Genomic DNA, 23,131 nt, shown 5'->3' with positions numbered 1-23,131 from the left:
CTCACCTTAGTGAAAAAAATCCCCTTGTGATCTTACACTCTCTCCATCTCTGTATCTTTTATTCGGCCTAATCTTAAAATAATAATTATAGTGAACATGAAAGAGCTGATGATCCCTCCTCTGACTTCCCTCTTGTTTAATCCCACTCAACCTGATGTCCTATTGCCCCTTCCTCCCACTATCAATGGCTCTACACAGATTCTGTGCCACCGTGCTACCTTAAAAAGGTCACCTTCCCTTTCAATAATATGATATTTCTCTTCATGTTGCTGGATTTTAATTTGGTGGAGACACAAATTTCAGATCATGGAATACAGAGCAAAAATAAATCTAGTGGAAGTTAGCATCTGTGGAGGCAAACTCCTGGTCAATATTGAAGGGTCATGACCCAACATCAGGTTTTAATCTGTGCTTTGATTTTAGCAAAAGTCCAAACCCTTTGGTTGTAAGCTGCCCAAGCGAAATGTGAGGTGCTGTTCCTCCAATTTGCATTGGGTCTCACTCTGACATAGGAGGCCATCCAGGACAGAATATCTGAAGTAGGATCTCAACCATCACCACCGGGTGGCTTCACAGTGGCTGCCTCACCAACAGTGTCTCGTCCTCTTTGTTGGTTTTTAGTATGTGTTAAATGTATGTTTAGTGTTCCTTAGCTTTGTTTTATGTGGGGGGTGGGGAAACCTTTTTAATCTCTTACCTCGACGGAGATGCAATTTTTTTCCGTATCGTATCTGCGTCCGCACTGCGGCCCAACATTGAGGAGTTGGCGGCCTCTTGCTGGCGATCGACTTTGGGAGCTGCAACCGCGGGAGCATGCAGGACATGCATGCTCCCGCGGAGCTGGCGGTCCCTGTCGGCGATCGGCCATGGAGCTCCAACCGCAGGAGCCTGCGGGCTTTAACATCGTGGAGCTCGCGGTCCCTTGGTTAGGGACAGACTTCAGGAGCTCCAAGCCGCAGGAGCTTTGACCGCCCCGACTGCGGGGGCTTCGCCCGCCCCAACCGCGGGAGAATAAAGAGTGAAGATTAGACTTTATTGCCTTCCATCAAAGTGAGGCATGTCGAGAATCTGCTGTGGTAGATGTTTATGTTAACTTTTATGTAGTTGTGTGTATTGTTGCTTTTTAAAAAAAAGTATGACTGTAAGGTACACATTAATTGGTACACATGACAATACCCTTTGGACCCGAAATGTCACCCGTTCTTTCTATCCAGAGATGCTGCCTGTCCCGCTGAGTTACTCCAGCATTTTGTGTCTATGAAGTTCCCTCCCTATTGCAGTCCCTGTACCCGATGGCCACAACGCATAGATCAACTTGCACTTTACCCTGTCCAAAACTGTTACAACTGTTTCGTTTCGTTGGGTTGCTGCTGTCTAAATTACCTAAATTATTGCATCGTATGGGAGGCGCATTCCCAATCTCGTTGTACCCCTGGGTACAATGACAATAAAGATATATTGTATTGTATTGTATTGTAATACATTAGACCAATGCCACTCAATACTCTGCAATGATTTTCCCGTTCAGGTTGAATGCGAAACTTAAATAAAAGTGCTTGCCCCACATTATCTACAAATTTATAATTGCTGAATAGAAAGGACTTTAATTTAGTACATTAACGGAAGAGTTCATTATAATTTAACATTTCATTAATAGAAAGATCTTTATGAATTGTGCAAGATGTTTCATTTATAATTTCATGAACCTTAATTTTCTCTCGTTTTGCTTGCTTTCTAGGTTCTTAGAGTCATACAGCATGAAAACAGGCCCTTCAGCCCAACTCATCCATGTTGGCCAAGATGCCCCATCTAAACATCCCATTGCCTGCATTTCAGTTATATCCCTCTAAACCTTTCCATATACCAGTCTAAGAGACTTTCAAATGTCATTATATATGCTTCAACTATCTCCTCTGGCAGAAATTAGACAAAATTCTGGAGTAACTCAGTGGGGCAGGCAGCATCTCTGAAGAACATTTCGTGTTGGGAACATTCTGCGTAACTGAATGGTCATCTACTATTTTCACTGTTCACATCCCTTCTATCCCTTCATTATCACCTCTTCACCAGCCAACAATGGGCCATTATGGGCTCCACCCTTCCTTGGTCATGCGTTGCCAGCCCTTCGTTGTTCTGGCATTTTCCTACAATCAGCTCCCTTCCCTCCACTGTCGGTCTGCAGAAAGGTCCTGACACAAAACATCACCCATCCTTTATCTCCAGAGATGCAGCCTGACCCGCTGAGATACTCCATCACTTTGTGTCTATTTTTGGTTTAAAAGACAATGACTGGTACATGGATAGCAAAGGTTTGGGGAGACTTGAGCCAAGCAATGACAGATGGGACCAGCTCAGTTATAAATAACTGCATTAGGGCTAGGGTTGGGCTCCATGTCCTGGTTGGCATAGACCTGTTGAACAAAAGGGCCTATTTGCATGCTGTAAGAATAGGAATCTAAATATTGGTGACAATAAATCAGATTCTCTTCATAGGTTCTAGGAGCAGAATTAGCCATTCGGCCCATCAAGTCTCCTCCGCCATTCAATCATGGCTTATCTACCTTTTCCTCTCAACCCCATTCTCCTGCCTTCTCCCCATAACTCCTGACAACCTTACGAATCAAAGATCTGTAAATCTTCACCTTAAAAATATCCATTGGCTTGGGCTCCACAGCCATCTGTGGCAATGAATTCCACAGATTCACCACCACTCTTACAAATCGGAAAATACCAGTTTTTGACTTCCCTGAACAGGATTCTTGTGGAGATTGTAAATAGAATTTGGACAACCTGACTCACTGTGGACTTGATCCAAAAGCATCAGTGGCCCTCTGGAATTAGGTATTCTTGGTAGAAGGTAGTCCCCAAGTTTACCTCAAGGACAGCAATTCAAAAACATAAATGAATGTAGAAACATCGCAAGCCGAAATAAGAGTAGGCGCATCGACCCCTGGAGAGCATCCTGTTATTCAGCAAGTATAAGACAATAACTGCAGATGCTGGTACAAATCGAAGGTATTTATTCACAAAATGCTGGAGTAACTCAGCAGGTCAGGCAGCATCTCATGAGAGAAGGAATGGGTGACGTTTTGGGTCGAAACCCTTCTTCAGTCTCTTATCAGACAACTGAACCATCCCATCAACAACTATAGTGTGGTCTTGAGCTACCATCTACCTGATTGGAGACCCTTGGACTCTCTAATCAGACTTTACTGGACTTCATCTTCCACGAAACGTTATTCCCTTTGTCCTGTATCTGTACACGGTGGACAATTGTAATCATGTATAGCCTTTCCATCAACTGGATAGAACGCACCAAAAAAGTTCTCACTGTTGATCGGTTACATGGGACAACAAACAAAACTAAAAGATCACTTTGTACTGCAATTCTGTAGCTTCACTATAATTAAATAATAATTGCATTCTCCATTCTTTCTTCCAAAGCCTCACGCCTATTTTCGATATATTACATTCCATCTGCCAATTTCTTGCTTATTCGCGACCATTCTCGATTCCTTTGCAGGTTCTTTCGGTCATCCTCAGAACCTACTTTTACATCATCAACTTTGGTTTTCTGTGGGTGCTCCGGTTTTCTCCTACATCCCAATGACGTGCGGGTTTGTAGGTTAATTGGCTTCTGTAAATTGCCCCTTGGTGCGTAGGATGCAAACTTGGGATAACATAGAACTCGTGCACGGGTGATCGATGGTCAGTGTGGGCTCGGTGGGCCGAATGCCGTTTCTCTAAACTAAACCTCCAGAGGCTCCAACATCAATCATTGCACCCCATTAGTTAATCTGAATCTGAGAGTGATCCATTTATCTGAGCAGTCTTCTGAAGTAAGCTACTACAATCTATGACAACATATTACCCTGACCATCTGAAGCAGCAATCCTTTTACGTGGCACCTTACAAAAGGTCTCCTAGAAGTCCAAGTTCACTATATCTACAAGATCCCCTGTATGTACCATGTTTGTTCCATTAAAGAAGTCGAGCTAATTTGGCGACACATTTCCCTTTCCATAAAATAATTTTGACTCTGCATAATTTTCTAAATATTCTGTAGCTGCCATGGTGACGCAGCAGTAGAATTGTTACCCAACAGCATCAGAGACACTGGTTCGATCCCGACTACAGGGGCTGTCTATATGGAGTTCGTACGTTGTCCTCCTGACCCATGTGGGTTTTCACTGGGTGCTCCGGTTTCCTCCCTCACCCCAAAGATGTACAGGTTTGTAGGTTAATTGGCTTCGTTAAAACTGTAAATTGTCCTCAGTGTGTGTAGGATAGTGTGAGTAAGGGGGGGATAAACAAACAATTTTTAAAAATCGCTGGTTGGTGCGGTCTCAGTGGGCCAAAGGGCCTGTTTCCACACTCTATCTCTAAACTAAACCCTTTTAACAGTGGTTAATTGCATTCCTAAACACAGATGTTAGGATAACTTGTCTACAGTATCCAACAGCAATCATTTTTTCACCAGCTGATATCAGCAACTGAACAGTCCTCTCATCAGCTAGAGTACGGTCCTGACCACCCACCGAGTTTAAAAAACCCAAAGCTAAATAAAAGGTATACTCTGCAAGTTGAGATTGTTGTCATTGAAGCTGTATCTTCTGTGAATTGGCGCCACATGCTGTACGTGTAATGCATTTCTCATAAAAGAAAATTACATGATAAAAGCTAATAAAACACGTTGCAAATTTTTGCCCTGGCAGAGAATCTAGTCACTTCTGCATGGTGAACATTCCAAGGGCATTCAGTTGGCAACCTTTGTAGGTCCCGGGACTAGCTGACAGCAGTTTCAGGAAATTACTCTGCCCAGAAACCTCTTAGTAAAGTCAGCACTGTTCCTGGAAGCAGTTCATCAGAGGTTACTTTTAGCTCCATGATAATAATAATATCAAGATTTCACGTGATTTCACTCAAGTCGATGAAAGGCATCAGATAAGCAACATTTTTTACGTCTTTATTAACAGCGCGTTGTTGGGAAACGGCGGGGTTGTGAAACTTTATTTTATGGCACGGTTTCAAAAACCAGCATGCACTGATTGGCTTCCAGTACCCACTAGGAGTCACAACTGTACATTCCTTTCAAAGAAAAGACCAACATGTGCTGCTTGGTAAATTGCATGGTTCTAAATTGGTCCTAGTGATCTTACTAACGTCAAGGACTAAATTCTAATATGAGCACAACGATAGTGAGTTGCCGCCTTACAACACCAGAGATCCGGGTTTGACCCCAACTATGGGTGCTGTCTGCATGGAGTTTGTATGTTCTACCCGTGACCATGTGGGTTTTCTCCGGGTGTTCTGGTTTCCCACACCACAAAGACATACAGGTTTGTAGGTTAATCGGCATCAGTAAAATTGTTCCTAATGTGTAGGATAGTGCTGGTGTACGGGGTGATCGTTGGTCAGCACGGTGGGCCGAAGGGCCTGCTTCCGCACTGTATCTCTAAATCTAAATCTCTATTAAAGTTCCAAGGGATGAAAGGGTTGATGTGGTATACCCATGGAAAGGTTTTCATGGTGACATTAACAACGCGACCTAGTACGTACTCACAGGTAACAGTGTCTGCTCAACTAAAGGCAAGTAATCCCTTTCTTTTTGGATTAAGATTGAGAAGGTAATGTGTCCCAGAAGTTTAGGTGTGGCACGATGGCACAGAAAAAGAGTTGCTGCCTTACAGCACCAGCGACCCGGGTTCAATCTTGACTACAGGTGATGTCTGCACAGAGTTTACACGTTCTCCCTGTGACAGCATGGGTTTCCTCCAGGTGTTCCGGTTTCCTCCCACATTACAAACACATGCAATTATTTAGATTAATTGGCTTCTGTAACAAATTTGCCCCAAGTGCATAGGACATGAAACTGGGATAACATAGAACTAATGTACAGGGTGATCGTTGATCAGCACGGACTCAGTAGACCAAAGGGCCCATTTCCACGTTGTAATTCCAAAAAGCTAAAGTTCACTAAAATTGCGAGTTTCCCAGCAGGGAGTGAATGAAGGCACCAAAAAATATCTCCATATTCAGACGCAGATGAGCAAAACGTTTCACTTCCCAAATATTCAACTAGCCTGCAAACACATCTAGAAACTCCCAGTGGTTATTGACAGGCAGGGGGTTGGGCAAATCATACAATGCTAGGCATGCGGAGAATTCCCACATCATCTTGTGCCAGCTGGCTCTGGCAACTATTGATGTCAGTAGAATAAAAGCAAGTACACATGTACGTGCTTGCCTTCCAGGGGCAGAGACGTTTCGGGAAGAGCTTGCCCAACAATGGCCCCACATTCTCCTGCAACTGGCCAGGAATCACCAGCCAACCTACTTCACACCTTCTAATTGTGAAAGCGAAACCCTGATGACCCAAAGATCCACCATCCGCGATTGCAAGTGGAGTGGGAGTGGGAGTGGGAGTGGGAGGGGAGGGGAGGGGAGGGGAGGGGAGGGGAGGGGAGGGGAGGGGAGGGGAGGGGAGGGGAGGGGAGGGGAGGGGAGGGGAGGGGAGGGGAGGGGAGGGGAGGGGAGGGGAGGGGAGGGGAGGGGAGGGGAGGGAAGGGGAGGGGAGGGAAGGGGAGGGAAGGGGAGGGAAGGGGAGGGAAGGGGAGGGGAGGGGAGGGGAGGGGAGGACAGGGGAGGGCAGGGGAGGGGAGGGGAGGGGAGGGGAGGGAAGGGGAGGGAAGGGATGCACCAATGCAGGGGAGGTTTGGGCCCAGTTAGCTTGGTCTAGTCCTCTCTATATCCACACCTTTCACGATTCAGTTAAATAGCCTTTTATTGCCCGAACTGCATCCACCTAGGACTTGTGGCTCCAAAAAGCTCAGGTCAACTAGGTACAAATGCTGCAAAAATATTTATATCATTAGAGAATTATAAGAACAATATAGAATTAATGAAAGACAACAGCATTGATGTGCAGCAGGATCTTGAGGTCCACTCCATAAGCAGTGAAAGCAGCGACACGGGTACATAATGGTAAAGGTGGCATTTGGTACCCATGCCTTCATTGATTGTGGCATCGAGTAAAAGAGTCACAAAATTACGATGCGGTTTCATAGGACTTTGGTTAGGCTGCATTTGGAGTATTGGTTATGAGCAGATGACCCCGTTACTGGAAGGATGTGGAAGCTTTGGAAAAGGTGCAGAAGAAGTTTACTAGAATAGTTTAATTTAGTTTAGTTTATTGCCTGGTTTAGAGGGATTAACTACAAGGAGAGGGTTGGACAGACTTGGATTGTTTCCGCGAGAACGTCAAAGGTTGAAGAGAGACCTGATAGAAGTATATAGCTAGGGGAGACAGTTAGAAATACATACAAGGAACTGCAGATGCTCCTTTGCAAAAAAGGACACAAAGTCCTGGAGCAACTCAATGGGTTAGGCAGCATCTCTGGAGAACATGGGTAGGTGACATTTCAGATCAGGACTCTTCTTCGGACAGATTGTAGTAGGGGGGAGAAAGCTGGAAGAGAGATAGGGGTGGGACAAAGACTGGTAAGTGATAGGTGGATAGATGGTTAGATAAAGGCCAGAGACGTAAAGGCAAAAGGACAGTCATAACCTTTTTCCCCAGGGCGGAAAATGTCAAAGACTAGAGGGTACAGCTTTAAGGCGAGAGTGGCAAAGTTTAAAGATGTGCGGGACAAGTTTAACAAAGAGGGTGGTGGGTGCCTGGAATGTGCTGCCAGGAGTGGGGGTGGAGGCAGATACGAGCATGGCATTTAGGAGGCTTTTGGATAGGCACATGGATATGCAGAGAATGGAGGGATATGGATCGTGTGCAGGTACAAGAATTGGTCTTGGCATTATGTTCGGCACAGACATTGTGGGCATGTTCCTGTGCTGTACTGTTCTACGTTCTATATAATCTTTTAAAGAACTGAAAGCTCTCTGGTCAAAGTTCATCAAATTCAGCACAAACCAGGACTCAAATCTGAAAATGTCAATGTCAAAACAACTCCATCAATAGTTTCTTAACAATTAGTTATTTAGGGATTTTGCTCAATTAATCTTTGAACTTTTAAGCTCACTGTTTAAATATAAATTGAGGTGCCATTCACACAAAGGGCGGTGGGTGTAAGGTGTCTGAAGAAGTGTCTCAACCCGAAACATCACCCATTCCTTCTCTCCAGAGATGCTGCCTGTCCTGCTGAATTACTCCAGCTTTTTGTGTCTATCTTGGGTGTACGGAACAAGCTGCCAGAGGAGGTAGTTGAGGCTGGGACTATCGCAACGTTTAAGAAACAATTGGACAGCTACATAGGACAGGTTTGGACAGATATGGGCCAACGCAGGCAGGTGGGACTAGTGTTAATGGGACATGATGGTCGGTGTGGGCAAGTTGGGCAGAAGGGCCTGTTTCCACGCTGTATGACTGTGACATTAAAGAAAACATAGCAAGCAGACAGGACGAGAAATCCAGGCAACAGATCGTGGTGAAAATGACCATCGGTTGGTGCGTTTAGAGGGTTAAAATGCATTTCAATCCACATTTTTTTTTAACTTGGTTAATTGACTATTGAAAGAAGAATCTGCATTTGTGCAACATTGAAAAATCATTCATTGGCAACCTCACAGAAAAATAGTCAGCGTTCAGTCTTAATATTCTTGTGCATTAGACTGCTGAAAGCAAGTACATGTAAAATAAATGGAGACACTAGAGGTTGTAGATGGTGGAACCTTGAACAAGAAAACGCTGCAGGAATAGGAAGTCAGACGACATTTGTAGAGAGAAATGGACAGACGAAGTGTCAGGTCGGGACCCTTCCTCAAACTGATGGAGGGGGGGGGGGGGAGGGAGGGGCTGAGGCAAGAGTTGGCAAGTGGTGGGTGGGTGCAGGTAAGGAGAGACTGATTGGCAGATGGGTCAGGTGGGGGAGAGATGGTTGGAGATAGTAACAAGAGCTGGAGGTGATAAATGGAGAAGGGCAGCGTGGTGGCGCGGTGGTAGAGTTGCTGCCTTAGTGCCAGATTCCCAGGTTCAATCCTGACTATGGGTGCTGTCTGTACGGAGTTTGTACATTCTCCCCATGAGAATTGCTATTGAGGGCGTGCAGCATAGGTTTACTAGGTTAATTCCCGGAATGGCGGGACTGTCATATATTGAAAGACTGGAGCGACTAGGTTTGTATACACCGGAATTTAGAAGGATGAGAGGGGATCTTATCGAAACGTATAAGATTATTAAGGGGTTGGACATGTTAGAGGCAGGAAACATGTTCCCAATGTTGGGGGAGTCCAGAACCAGGGGCCACGGTTTAAGAATAAGGGGTAGGCCATTTAGAACAGAGATGAGGAAAAACTTTTTTAGTCAGAGAGTTGTGAATCTGTGGAATTCTCTGCCTCAGAGGGCAGTGGAGGCCAATTCTCTGAATACATTCAAGAGAGAGCTAGATAGAGCTCTTAAGGATAGCGGAGTCAGAGGGTATGGGGAGAAAGCAGGAACGGGGTACTGATGGAGAATGATCAGCCATGATCACATTGAATGGCGGTGATGGCTCGAAGGGCCGAATGGCCTACTCCTGCACCTATTGTCTATTGTCTACATGGGTGTTCTCCGGGATCTCCGGTTTCCTCCCACACTCCAAAGTTAAATGTAGGTTAATTGGCTTGGTATAAATGTAAATTGTCCCTAGTGTGTGAAAGATAATGTTAGTGTGCGGGGATTTCTGGTTCGGACAGACTCAGTGGGCCGAAGGGCCTGTTTCCGCACTGTATCTCTAAACTAAACAAAAGGATGATATGGTGGAATAAGATAAGAAAGGGTTGGAGGTGATAAGTGGAGAAGACAAAAGGACAAAATGGTGGAATATGATAGGAAAGAAAGGTGGGAAATGAAATGGAGAACCAGGGGAAGGGTTGGTGGGCAGAAGGAAAAAATGGGGGAGGGATGTGTGTGGGAGACCTGAGAAGGGAGGGATGGAAGAAAAAAAATAGAAGCTGGGTCAATGGGGGGTGAGGTTAGTTTATTTTTCTTAGTTTAGAGATACAGTGTGGAAACAGGACCTTGGGCCCACCATCCGTGCCGACCAGCGATCCCTGCACACTTACACTATCCTACACATACTAGGGACAATTTTACAATTATACCAAGCTAATTAACCTATCAACCTGTATGTCTTTGGAGTGTGGGAGGAAACCGGAAAAAACCCACGCACGTCACAGGGAGAGCGTACAAACTCCATAGGGACAACACCCGTAGTCAGGATCGAACCCAGGTTTCTGGGACTGTAAGGCAGCAACTCTACTGCTGTGCCATTGTGCTGCCTCAGCTGTTTAACGGAAGTTGGAGAATTCAATGTTCATACTGTGGGATTGTAGACTACCCAAACAGAATGTGGATCCATTCCTCCAGTTTGCGTGTGGCACTTCTCTGGCAGCGGAGGAAGTCGAGGACAGACATGTCAGAATTGGAGTAGAAACCAAGGTAGCCAGCAACCAGGGGCTCCGACTGGCCAAGGTGGACAGAGCAAAAGTATATGGTGAAGCGGTCACCTCATCTACGCTTGGTCCCACCAAAATAGGAGGCCGCCACAGAGAACACTGAACGCAAGGGGTTGGAGGAAGTATACGCAAACCTGGATACCTAATGGAGGAGGAATAAGGACAGGTGTTGCATCTCCTGCAATTGCATTGGAAAGTGCCTGGGGATGGGCAAACGTAGGAGTCACTGAGAGAGTAGTCTCTGCAGTAAAGATACAAGGTACAAAGTGACTGGTTGTGGGATGGTGAAGAAGCCTGGCGGAAATGTTGATGGTTGGATGAGAACGCTGGTGGAATGAAAGGCAAGGAGCAGGGAAACTCTATCCAGGTCCACCTGGAGAGGGCGGGGGAGGGGTGGGATATGAGAGCAGAACAGCAAGAAACAAAGGAAACACAAGTGATGGGTTCCAGTTACAACAGCAGGAGAGAAAAGCCACCAGACTCAACTGAAATCAACTCCTTATCTGCATCCACCCGTCACTTGCCAGCTCTGGCCCCACCCCTTGCCACCAGCCATCTCCCTTCCACCCCAGCAGTCTGAAGAGAGGTACCAACCCAAAACGTCATCTTCCCAATTCCTTCCACAGATGCTGCCTGACCCATCGAGGTCTTCCAGCAGTTTGTAGAAACAAGCAACTGCAGACGTTGGCATACACAAAAGGACACAGAGTGCTGGGGTAGGGTCAGGCAGCATCTCTGGAGAACATGGATAGGGGATGTTTCGGGTCGGGACCCTTCTTCAAACTCCAGCAGTTTTAAAAAATATATATATTTTTTAAATGAATAATTTTGCCTAACAACATTTCTAATCTTGTATCAAAATACCTTTCAATCATTAAAGAAACAAAATTAATCATTTTTCACGACTAAATCATGATCATAATTAATTTAATTAATGAATCATTAATGAAATATCTCCAAGCATGTCTCTTTTAAAATTACAGACGTGTGTGAAATATCACAAATTTTGGGCTTGAGCTAGCAAAGTCATTATTACACTCACGGAAAATGGTTGTTCTGCTTTAAGCAGGATCAGAATTAGAGTTTTATTTATTGTTTAATTGCAAACATCAAATCACGATACTCAAAAGGTACAAGATTCCAATTATATAGGCTTAATTAAAGAGACAACAGAGTATTGGTGCCACATTTTGCATTTTTATGGCTAAAAATATGAGCACAATGATCTTGTGAGTTTCCAGCTTATAAGCTGTTTGTTTACCATGGCATAAAATGCTACGGAAAATAAGCAGTGCAGTGCGTAAATCAAGAAGCAAGAACACAATGTGAGCGTATACTCACTGAGCAGAAGCCAAATGCAACCACAGACAACGAGAAGAGTATCCATTTTTCAGAGAGATGCCTGCTGCATGCAGGCTAATGTATAGTACTGCAGCATTTACTGCAGCATGCTGGTGGATTTATGGGAATGAAGCACCGTCATCATCCTACTGAGTGAATGACCTCCCCACGTTTAAAGCAGGCACGTCTCATTTACAGATCCACACTCACCATTACCACAATATCATATACCCTGACCAAAGTCACATTACTATTTCACCTTGAACAGAAATGCAAAACCTAGAGAAGAAAATACAGTGCAGAAAGACACAAAGTGCTGGAATAACTCTGGCGGCACGCTGGCGCAGCGGTAGAGTTGCTGCCGGAGTCCTGGGTTTGTTCCTGACTATGGGTGCTGTCTGTACAGAGTTTGTACGTTCTCCCCGAGACCTGCGTGGGTTTTCTCCAGGAGCTCCTGTTTGACCCCACACTCCAAAGACATAAACGGTTGTAGGCTAATTGGCTTGGTATAAGTGCAAATTGTCCCTAGTGTGTGTAGGATAGCGTCAGTGTGTGGGGACCGCTGGTCAGAGCGGACTCAGTGGGCCAAAGGGCCTATTTCCACTCTGTATCTCAAAACTAAACCAAACTAAACTCTGCAACCGGCCATGTTACTCCAGCACTTTGTGCCTTTTTTTTGTATAAACCAGCATCTGCAGTTCCTTAGATAGATACAAAATGCCGGAGTAACTCAATGGGTCTTCAGAAAGGTTCCGTCCCAAAACGTCACCCATTCCTTTTCTCCGGAGATGCTGCCTGACCCGCTGAGTTACTCCAGCATTTTGTGTCTATCTTCGGTATAAACCAGAATCTGTAGTTCCTTCCTTCCTTCACATTTTGTCTGCAATTCCTTGTTAGAAGAAGGAATTGCAGACAAATCATCACCTACAGTTGATCTTCGACTTCCTCCCACTCTCCAGAGACGTACTGGTTAGTAGTTTAATTGTGAATTTAATTGTGTAAATTCTCCCAAGTGTCTGTGGGACAGTGTTAATGTGCAGGAATCGCTGGTCAGTGTGGACTCCGTGGGCCGAATGGCCTGCTTCAAACTAAACTAAAACTAAAGGTCAGGCAGCATCGCTGGAGAAAATGGATGGGTGACATTTTGTGTCAAAAGCCTTCTGCAGACTGAAGAACTGAAGGTAGAGGGAGGGTGGCGGGCGGAGAAGGAGGAGGGAACTGGAGGTAGAAGAAACAAAACAATGCCGGCAACAGTTCAGTTTCCGTACAGATCTTTGCTGTTCTAATACAGATAACTCTCGCTATGACAGACCAGAGACCAGGGGAATGGTGTCCGTCATTGCCGATTGCCCACTATCTCTTTTTCACCCAGGGAGTTGTGAATCTGTGGAATTCTCTGTCACAGAAGGCTGTGGAGGCCATTTTGCTGGATGTATTCAAGAGAGACTTAGATATAGCTCTTAGGGCTAATGGAATCAAGGGCTATGGGGAGAAAGCAGGAACGGGGTACTGATTTTGGATGATCATATTGAATGGCGGTGCAGGCTCGAAGGGCCGAATAGCCTACTCCTGTACCTATTTTCTATATTTCCATAACCCATTAAAGGATTTGTTCCCACCACCTAGTGGTCACTCCTTGAAACAAGAAGTCGTTTTCAAACACAAAGTTCTTTTGAACAGCGGAAAAATATTATTTTTGTTACCGCAAGCTAAACATATTAAAGGCTGTTTGTTACATGGGTTAATAGAGCATAATTGCATAAGTGTCGAACGAGCCAATTGTTTGTCAATTTCAATGACCTCCCACGGGGTAACAAGCAGCCAGTGTTCTTAAAGAGACGGTGGTGTCTGATGTGATTACTGTGGGCCCACTCCATCCACAATAACCAAAGTACACTATAAAGTGGCCAGTGATAACGAGGGCATACTGTAATGTTAAATGCGTGAGCGAATGGTGGTGTGCGTGATTGGTAGTAGCGTGGGTGCAGTAGATTTAAAGTTCATCCAAAGATTTTGTTCATCCAATTATTTGGGTCACTTAAGAGAATTGAGAGTGTTTATCATATCATCATATCATATACATACAGCCGGAAACAGGCCTTTATCGGCCCTCCAAGTCCGTGCCGCCCAGTGATTCCCGCACATTAACACTATCCTACACCCACTAGGGACAATTTTTTACATTTACCCAGCCAATTAACCTACATACCTGTACGTCTTTGGAGTGTGGGAGGAAACCGAAGATCTCGGAGAAAACCCACGCAGGTCACGGGGAGAACGTACAAACTCCTTACAGTGCAGCACCCGTAGTCAGGATCGAACCTGAGTCTCCGGCGCTGCATTCGCTGTAAAGCAGCAACTCTACCGCTGCGCTACCGTGCCGCCAATTGTCATAGGTATTGAAAACGGAACAATTAACCTTTTACTCACAGCAGCATAACAGGTCTGTAAACACAGTACTCAGATTATGCAATAAACAAAAGAAATTTCAATAAATTAAAAAAACAATTATAGTGCAAAAAGCTACAAGACCGTAGAGCAGTGAAGACAGTTTGTTTAGATTAGTTTATTGTCACGTGTACCGAGGCACATTGATGCGTGTTTGGTGCGTGCCAACCAGTCAGCAGAAAACCACGCACGAAATTGCAGCGAATTGTGGACGCAGCCCAGACCATCACACAAACCAACCCCCCTTCCATTGACATCATTGATACCTCACGCTGCCTCGGCATAATCAAGGACAAGTCGCACCCTGGCCACTCCCTCTTCTCCCCTCTCCCGTTGGGTAAAAGGTATAGAAGTGTGAAAACATACACCTCCAGATTCAGGGACAATTTCTTCCCAGCTGTTATCAGGCAACTGAACCATCCACTTTAGCGGACTTTACCTTGCACTAAACGTTATTCCATTATCATGTGTCTGTACACTGTGAATGGTTCGATTGTAATCATGTATTGTCTTTCCGCTGACTGGTTAGCACGCAACAAAGGCTTTTCACTGTACCACGGTACATGTGACAATAAACTAAAGGAAACTAGAGGAAGGATATTCTTGCTATTGAGGGCGTGCAGCGTAGGTTTACTAGGTTAATTCCCTGAATGGCGGGACTGTCATATGTTGAAAGACTGGAGCGACTAGGTATGTATACACTGGAATTTAGAAGGATGAGAGGGGATCTTATCGAAACGTATAAGATTATTAAGGGGTTGGACATGTTAGAGGCAGGAAACATGTTCCCAATGTTGGGGGAGTCCAGAACCAGGGGCCACAGTTTAAGAATAAGGGGTAGGCCATTTAGAACAGAGATGAGGAAAAACTTTTTTAGTCAGAGAGTTGTGAATCTGTGGAATTCTCTGCCTCAGAGGGCAGTGGAGGCCAATTCTCTGAATGCATTCAAGAGAGAGCTAGATAGAGCTCTTAAGGATAGCGGAGTCACGGGGTATGGGGAGAAAGCAGGAACGGGGTACTGATTGGGAATGATCAGCCATGATCACGTTGAATGGCGGTGCTGGCTCGAAGGGCCGAATGGCCTACTCCTGCACCTATTGTCTATAAACTGAAACTTTACATGATTACAATCGAACTGTCCACAGAGTACAGATACAGGATAAAGGCAACAACGTTTAATGCAAGATAAAGTCCAATAAATTCCGATTAAAAATAGTTCAAGAGTCTCCATTGCAGTAGATGGTAGGTCAGGACTGCACTCCAGCTGTTGGTAGGATGGTTCAGTTGCCTGATAACAGCTGGGAAGAAACTGTTCCTGAATCTGGAGGTACGAGTTTTCACACTTCTGTACCTTACCTGTTTGTAGTTTAGATGGTGCAAATTCAAATTGGTGCAACTGGTGAAGTTCTTTAAACCCAAATCCTTCATTGACACATCAAACTCAGATATTCTACTTTACTTCTTGCATTAAATGTTAGTGTATTTTATCGAGAAATTGTTCTCCGTCTCCAATTGAAAATTATAACTATGAAAGAACTCATTTTCACCATGTTTGGCTTGCTCGTCATATTTTGGATAATATGTCTGTATATTTCATTGCATCGACCACACTATCACTCCATTACCAAACCACTCACATTGCAACCACTTTGGAGAAATTTACTAGGAAGTATTTAGAAAAATGTGGCAGTACAGAGTACACTTGGTGATGTACTGAGCACAAGTAATCAGGACCATCAGGAGATCAGATTGCTGTCCAGGAGCTGGATCAGATTTCACATTAGCTTGGGAGCCCAGGATTCTAGGTCTAAGAAATTCTGATTTTAAAAGGAAAGATGCCTTATTAGCAAAGCATAAATGTTGGCAAATATTAACCAAACCATGAGTTCTGGAGATATTAAAAAGCATATATGTGTAGGAAGGAACTGCAGATGCTGGTTTACATCAAAGATAGACACAAAATGCTGGAGTAACTCAGCGGGACAGGCAGCATCTCTGGAGAGAAGGAATAGGTGACGTTTCAGGTCGAGATTGATCTTCAGTCTGAAGAAAGGTCTCGATCCAAAACATCACCCATTTCTTCTCTCTTTAAAAAACATATACACTTTTGAATCCTTAATTATGGCTTGCAGATTCCTGTGGGCAAAATATTGGCCTTAGCTGCTTAACAACGATCTGTTTCCTTTATCATCATTACTCTTTTCCATATCTTTCATTCATTTGTTCTATATCTCTCTATAATAATAATAATAATAATAATAATAATGCATTACATTTATATAGAGCTTTTCATACACTCAAAGACGCTGTACAGGGATTTAAAGAACATAGGGAAGTGAATAAATAGATAAATAAGTAAACGAACAGAGAAAGGAGACAGAAGGTGAGGTGATAATACCTTTTATATCTCTCATTTCCCTCTCCCCTGACTCTCAGTCTGAAGAAGGGTCTTGACCTAAAATGTTAACTATTCCTTTTCTCCAGAGATGCTGTCTGACTCACTGAGTTTCTCTAGCTTTTTGTGTCTATCTTTGGATTATAGACAAACGTCCCTTCTAGCCTTAAAAAGGAAACTGGATTTCTAATGATACAACATGTATTTTCAATAGATTCAGTTATTCAAGACAGTAGTCTACCAACCTGTCATGACAGACTATCCTGCCTCTAACATTCTCTTATAACCACTGTGCTTAGATGACTGGCTGAGTTTAAATTATAGTTAAGGAAGGACCCCAGGCTATTTAACGATATTGAAAGCCATGGGATGTCTTGTTATCAGTTGGAAACAGAACAGTTTTGGGGCAGATAAGTGAATGTCTGTACCAAATGTAACCTCCGGAAATGTCGGATGGGCTTGTTTAAGAATATGTTTTGTGAATGATATTTATTATTTGAATAAAGTATTTTTTGATATAAAAAAATATATATATATACCACTTACAGTTCTTTAACCTAAATACGCATGCCGTCTCATTCTTGCTACTTAACGAGGAGGTACAAAAGGAACTGGACACCATTATGAATTAATATCCTCACAAATTATACTAGGAACGCTAATTGGCAACAGAAAAGAAGATGCCTGGGGTCAAAGCATGGTCTCGATGATCTCCTGCAATACAGTTCTAAAGTTGATAGACACAAAATACTGAAGTGACTCAGTGGGACAGGCAGCATCTCTGGAGAGAAGAAATGGGTGACATTTCAGGTTCCAAATTAATGTGACTGGAAGCAATAAGTACAAAAAAAGTTCCATTCGTGCATAAAAAGGCACAGAGTGTCATAGGGCCACACAGCATGGAAACCGTCCCTTCAGCCCAACTTGCCCACACTGACCAAGGTGCTCCATCTACACTCATCCCACCTGCCTGGCTTGGCCACTATCCCTCTAAACCTGTACTATCCGTCTTCCTGTCCAAATGTAGTTTAAACATTGCAATCGTACCTGCCTTAACTACTTCCTCCAGCAGCTGCCTGCATTTGGCACATTTTCTTCAAAGTCTTTCCATGTACCTGTCCAAATGTTTTTTAGGTGTTGTGATAGTACCTGCATCAAACATCTCCTCTTGCAGCTCATTCCATACACCCACCACCCTGTTGAAATAACTCAGTCGGTCAGGCAGCATCTCTGAAGAATACGTTCTTGGCGACGTTTCATGACCTATAACATCACCTATCCACACCCTCCAGAGATGCTGCCTGACCCACCGAGTTACTCCAGCACTCTGCATACATTGTGTAAGAAGGAACTGCAAATCTGATCAGTCTGAAGAAGGGTCTCGACCCAAAACATCACTCATTCCTTCTCCCCCGAGATGCTGCCAGACCCGCTGTTACTCCAGCATTTTGGTCTACCTTCGATTTAACCAGCATCTAGTTTTTTTCCTACACCAGGAACTGCAAATACTGGCTTAAACAAAAAGGTGGAGTAACTCAGCAGGTTAGACAGCATCTCTGGAGAAAAGGAATAGGTGACATTTCAGGTCAAGACCCTTCTTTACACTTTTTTGTTAACCAGCATCTGCAGTTCCTTGTGTCCTCATTTGTGCATAGCAGGACTCCAGCCTGTAGAAACTGCTGTCCTTGATGCCCATTGACTTTAATTTGACTAAGCCACATTCAATTAAAATCTGAACAGTGAATCCAGGCACTCACCTCATTTAACACTTTGAACCAGAAGCGATAAACCGTCTTGGAGAAGAGAAATGGCGACTTAGTGGTTTCTGATTAAGTACTGCACAATTAACACTGTTGACAACAGTACCTTTGCAGCTGATTGGAAGAAAACTAATTGGGTGATAATTAGCTGGACTGAATTTTGTCTGCTTTTCGGATCTAATGAGTAATGTTTCAATGGATGGTAGTATTTCTAGATTCACAGCTCTCCAGTCCACTTTATCCATGCTGACCATAAACCCATGTTCTTATCCAAATGTTTAAAAAATGTTTTTTAAATGTTTTAATTTTACCGACCTCCGCCGCCTCTTGTGGCAGCTTGATCCATATAGCCACCACCCTCTGTGTGAAATACTTGTCTGGGTAGGAAGGAACTGCAGATGCTGATTTATGCTGAAGTTAGACGCAAAATGCTGGAGTAACTCAGCGGGTCAGGCAGCAAATCTGGAGAGAAGGAATGGGTGACGTTTTGGGTCGAGACCCTTCTTGTCGTTCAGTTCCCCTTTAAATCATTCATTCTCAAAGATTCAATGATTCAATGATACTTTATTGTCACCTGTATCTATGTACAGTGAAATGCTTTGTTTTGCCATCAAACTGGTAGTACACAAGAGTCGCCACGTTTTGGAGCCGACAATGTTACAAACGTTCACAGAATGGTCCTATCTACTGCCGGCCCCCGTACATGGCGGCAGCTTCCTTTCCTCCGCCCTACATTCAGTCGGAAGAACGATCCCGAAACGTCTCCAGAGGTGCTGCGTGACCTGCTGAGTTCCTCCAGGACTTTGTGTCTTCTGTCTTCTGCTTTGAATAGTGAAAGGCCAAGGTAGAGTGAATGTGGAGAGGATGTTTCCACTATTGGGGGAGTCTAGGACCAGAGGCCTTGACCTCAGAATTAAAGGCCATACTTTTAGAAGGGAGATGAGGAGAAGTTTCTTTAGCCAGAGTGCGGTGAATCTGTGGAATTCATTGTCAAAGACGGCTGTGGAGGTCAAGTCAATGGATATTTTTAAGGTGGAGATTGACAGATTCTTGATTAGTACAGTTGTCAGGGGATATGGGGAGAAGGCAGGAGAATGGGGTTGAGAGGGGAAGATAGATCTGCCCTGATAGAATAGAGGAGGAGACTTGATGGGCCGAATGGCCTAAATCTGCTTCTAGAATTTATGAACTTTTGTAAACCAATATCTGCAGTTCCTTGTTTCTGCTGTTGCCCAGAAATTGCTCGACTTATGGACACCCTGTACACATCCTCAGCTGGGTGCGAATGGGACTTTGTATGCCTTCTCTCTCCACCTCCTCTCCCCACCCACAACTGCAATGAGCAGAGGCTGGATGGAGCTACGCAGATCTGGGACCACTGAGCAGACACACTCGGTCACTCACTGAGTCAGTGAGGCTAGTGGCCATTTTTCCTATGTTGACTCACATTCCCAACACCGCTGTTCCTGTGATCCTCTCCCATGCGCTGTTTTTTATTCCCTTCAAACTTCCAAACACTTTGGGTTTAGAGTTCGGAGATAGTGCATGGAAACAGGCCCTTCAGCCCACCGAGTCACGTCGACCAGCGATCACACATTCACATCAACTCTGTGTTATCCCACTTCCTCATCCTACACACCAGAAGTTTACAGAACGGACAGAAGTTGGCAATTTACAGAAGCCAATTCATCTACAAACCTGCATGTCTTTGGAGAGTGGGAGGAAACCGGAGCACCCGGAGGAAACCCACGCAGTCACAGGGAGAACATACAAACTCCTCGGTCGTGACCATTTTTCAGGACGGAACCCTGTTGTAACTGGGGGATCTCTTGCAGCGAAAATGTTGGATGTAGGAAGGAACCGCAGAAGCTGGTTTAAACTGAAGATGGACACAAAAAGCTGGAGTAACTCAGTGGGTCAGGCAGCATCTCTGGTGAAAAGAAATAGGTGACTTTTCAGGTCAAGATCATTCTTCGGACTGAGAGTCAGGGGAGAGGGAATCAAGAGACTGACTCTCAGTCTGAAGAAGGGTCTCGACCCGGAAAGTCATCTATTCCTTTTCTCCAGAGATGCTGCCTGATCCTCTGGGTTACTCCAGCTTTTTGTGTCCAGAAAAGGTTGGGATTGGTTACACATTGGCTCAACCAAAGTTATCTCTGAAGTCTTACTCAATTTTTCTTTAGAATGGTTGGTATGTATCCTGCTCCCAGCCTTAATTGCAAATCAATTATAAAATTTCATTTACAATGTCCTTGTAATGACTACATATTTTGAAATACAATATTCATAAAACATTTAAGCTCAGTGCACTGAATAATTTGGAATAACCTAGAGATGTATATCTCTTTCGATTGCTGACAAGTAATAAGTGAAGAAGTAAATAACTTTCATGTGAAAACAGAGCCATGTGAGTTAGGTTTAGGGATGACTGCTGGCAATCTTTTTGCAATGTACGTAGGAGTCAAATTGTTACAGTTTCTAACAAAATTTATCAAAACCTATTAAAGAAAAAACTCAATTCCCAGCAAGGTGAAGGAAGTAATTTAGGATTCACTGTGCGATGTCATTGAAAGAATAAAAAATTAGGTTGTTAATAATTTAGCATTTAGTGAAATCTCAGTGGTGCATTCTTAAACGGTGGGTCTGATCTTGGAAAACGGCCCAGATTCTGCTCCATGGGACAGAGAAGCAAAGTACAGTACAGGAACGGGCCCTTTGGCCCACGATGTTTGTGCCGAACATGTTGCCAGGTTATTTCACCTGCCTGTATGTGATCTGTATCCCTCTAATCCCTGCACTTCCACGTGCCTGTCTAAAAGCCTCTTAAACCCCACTATGGTATCTGTCTCCAAATATGTTAATCAAATATTATTGATGTGATCCGAATGTGAACTAACCAAATGCGGCACTGTATTCAGCAACTCTAACGCTGCATCATGGTGCTGCCCAACGTTGGGTGATGGACACAATATGCGAGTGGCTACATGGATCTGCACAGTGGCAGCACGGTGGTGGAGTGGTAGAGCTACTGCCTGACAGCTCCAGAGACTCGGGTTCGATCCCGACTATGGGTGCTGTCTATACGGAGTTTGTACGTTCTCCCCGTGACTGCATGTGTTTTCTCCGGGTGTACAGGTTTGTAGGTTAATTGGCTTCGGTAAAGATTGTAAATTGTCCCGAGTGTGTAGGATAGTGCTAGTGCACAGGGATCACTGGTCGGCGCGGACTCAGTAGGCCGAAGGGCCTATATCTCTAAATTAAATTAAACTAAAAAAAATCTGACTCGCGAGGGGATCTTGGTCTAAGCTCACTAGTACTCCCCAAAGCGAAGGAATCAACCTTGATCTGGCTTCCTGAAAATCAATGGCGATGGCAAAGACTCTCCCAACTGCAATGCAGAATTTCCTGACCTTGTCACTGTACCAGAACTCTGGCCAATCCCAGAGACGCGGGCACTGCTGAGTTGGCCATAAAGCACAGTTTTGTGGCTCTGGGCCAGTCTTCTCAGGTTCTCATTGTTATTGATCTGTTGGCTTCAAATACGCCAATTTCAGAGACAATAGAAGAAGGAAATGATTCAATCCTTACTCCAAGTACTTAATTTAGTTTAGACATACAGCAGGGAAACAGGTCCTCTGCTCACCTTGTCCACGCTGACCATCGATCACCAGTTCACACTAGCTCTATGTTACCCCCACACTACCATCCACACCTTATACACTAGGGGCAATTTATAAAGGGCCAATTAACCTACAAACCCGCACATTTAGTTTAGAGATACAGCAAGGAAACAGACCCTTCGGCCCAAGTCCCCTCGGATCAACAATCCCCATACATTAGCACTATCCAACACACACCAGGGACAATTTACAGAAACCAATTGACCTACAAACCTGAACATCTTTGGGATGTGTAGGAAACCGAGGTACCCGGAGAAAACCCACGCGGTCACGGGGAGAACGTACCAACTCCGTACAGACAGCACCCGTAGTCAGGATCGAACCCTGGTCTCTGGTGATGTAAGGCAGCAACTCTACCCCTGCTCCACTTTGCCACCCATCTTTGGCAATCGGTTTAATAGGATCATAGAATCGCACTGCACAGGAGCAGACCCTTTCGTTCCAAGACCTCCATGCCAATCATGTTCTCTGCCTACGCTAATCCTATTTGCCACCTTTAAGCCCCTATCCTTCTACACCTTTCCTAAACAAGTGCCTGTGCAGATGCCTCTTAAACATTGGAATTGTTTCTGTCTCCACCACCTCCGATATTAAATTCATCAGAGCATAAGTAGGCCATTCAGCACATCGAGTCTTCTCCACCATTTGATCATGGCTGATCTATCTTTCCCTCTCAACCCCATTTTCCTGCCTTCTTCCCATAACCTTTGACAACTTTACTAATCAAGTACCTGTCAATCTCTGCTTTAAAAATACCCAAAGACTTGGTCTCCACAGCTGTCTGTGGCAATGAATTCCACAGATTCACCACCCTCAGGCTGAAGAAATTCCTCCTCATCTCCTTTCTAAAGGTACGTCCTTTTATCCTGAGGCTTTGCCCTTGGATCCCAGACTCTCCCATGTGTGGAAACACCCTCTCCACACCCACTCTATCTGGGCCTTTCATTACTCGGTGAGTTTCTATGAGCCCTCCCCCCTCATCCGTCTAAACTCCAGCGGGTACAGGTCCAGAGCCGTCAAACGCTCATACGTTAACCCAATCATCCCCGGGATCGTTC

The 23,131-nt window shown here is 44.5% G+C and overlaps 1 protein-coding gene across 3 annotated transcripts in view; it reads right to left on the bottom strand.

The window, feature by feature from the left end:
• Positions 1-11,914, bottom strand: part of LOC144600023 (long-chain-fatty-acid--CoA ligase 6-like) — a 61,104-nt gene extending 49,190 nt beyond the window's left edge. For all 3 annotated transcript variants that reach the window (XR_013548068.1, XM_078411348.1, XM_078411347.1), the window contains exon 1: positions 11,791-11,914. Coding sequence is in view for 2 of the 3 variants with exons in the window: in XM_078411348.1 (XP_078267474.1) it covers positions 11,791-11,836 (46 nt within the window). In the remaining variant the exon portion in view is untranslated. The remainder of the gene's footprint in view (positions 1-11,790) is intronic.
• Between the last annotated feature and the right edge of the window lie 11,217 nt (positions 11,915-23,131).

This window comes from Rhinoraja longicauda, chromosome 14 (genome assembly GCF_053455715.1).
Source record: "Rhinoraja longicauda isolate Sanriku21f chromosome 14, sRhiLon1.1, whole genome shotgun sequence".
NCBI lineage: Eukaryota > Metazoa > Chordata > Chondrichthyes > Rajiformes > Arhynchobatidae > Rhinoraja > Rhinoraja longicauda.
The sequence above is the reverse complement of the archived record's forward strand: the minus strand, read 5'-3'. Positions and strand labels throughout refer to the sequence as shown.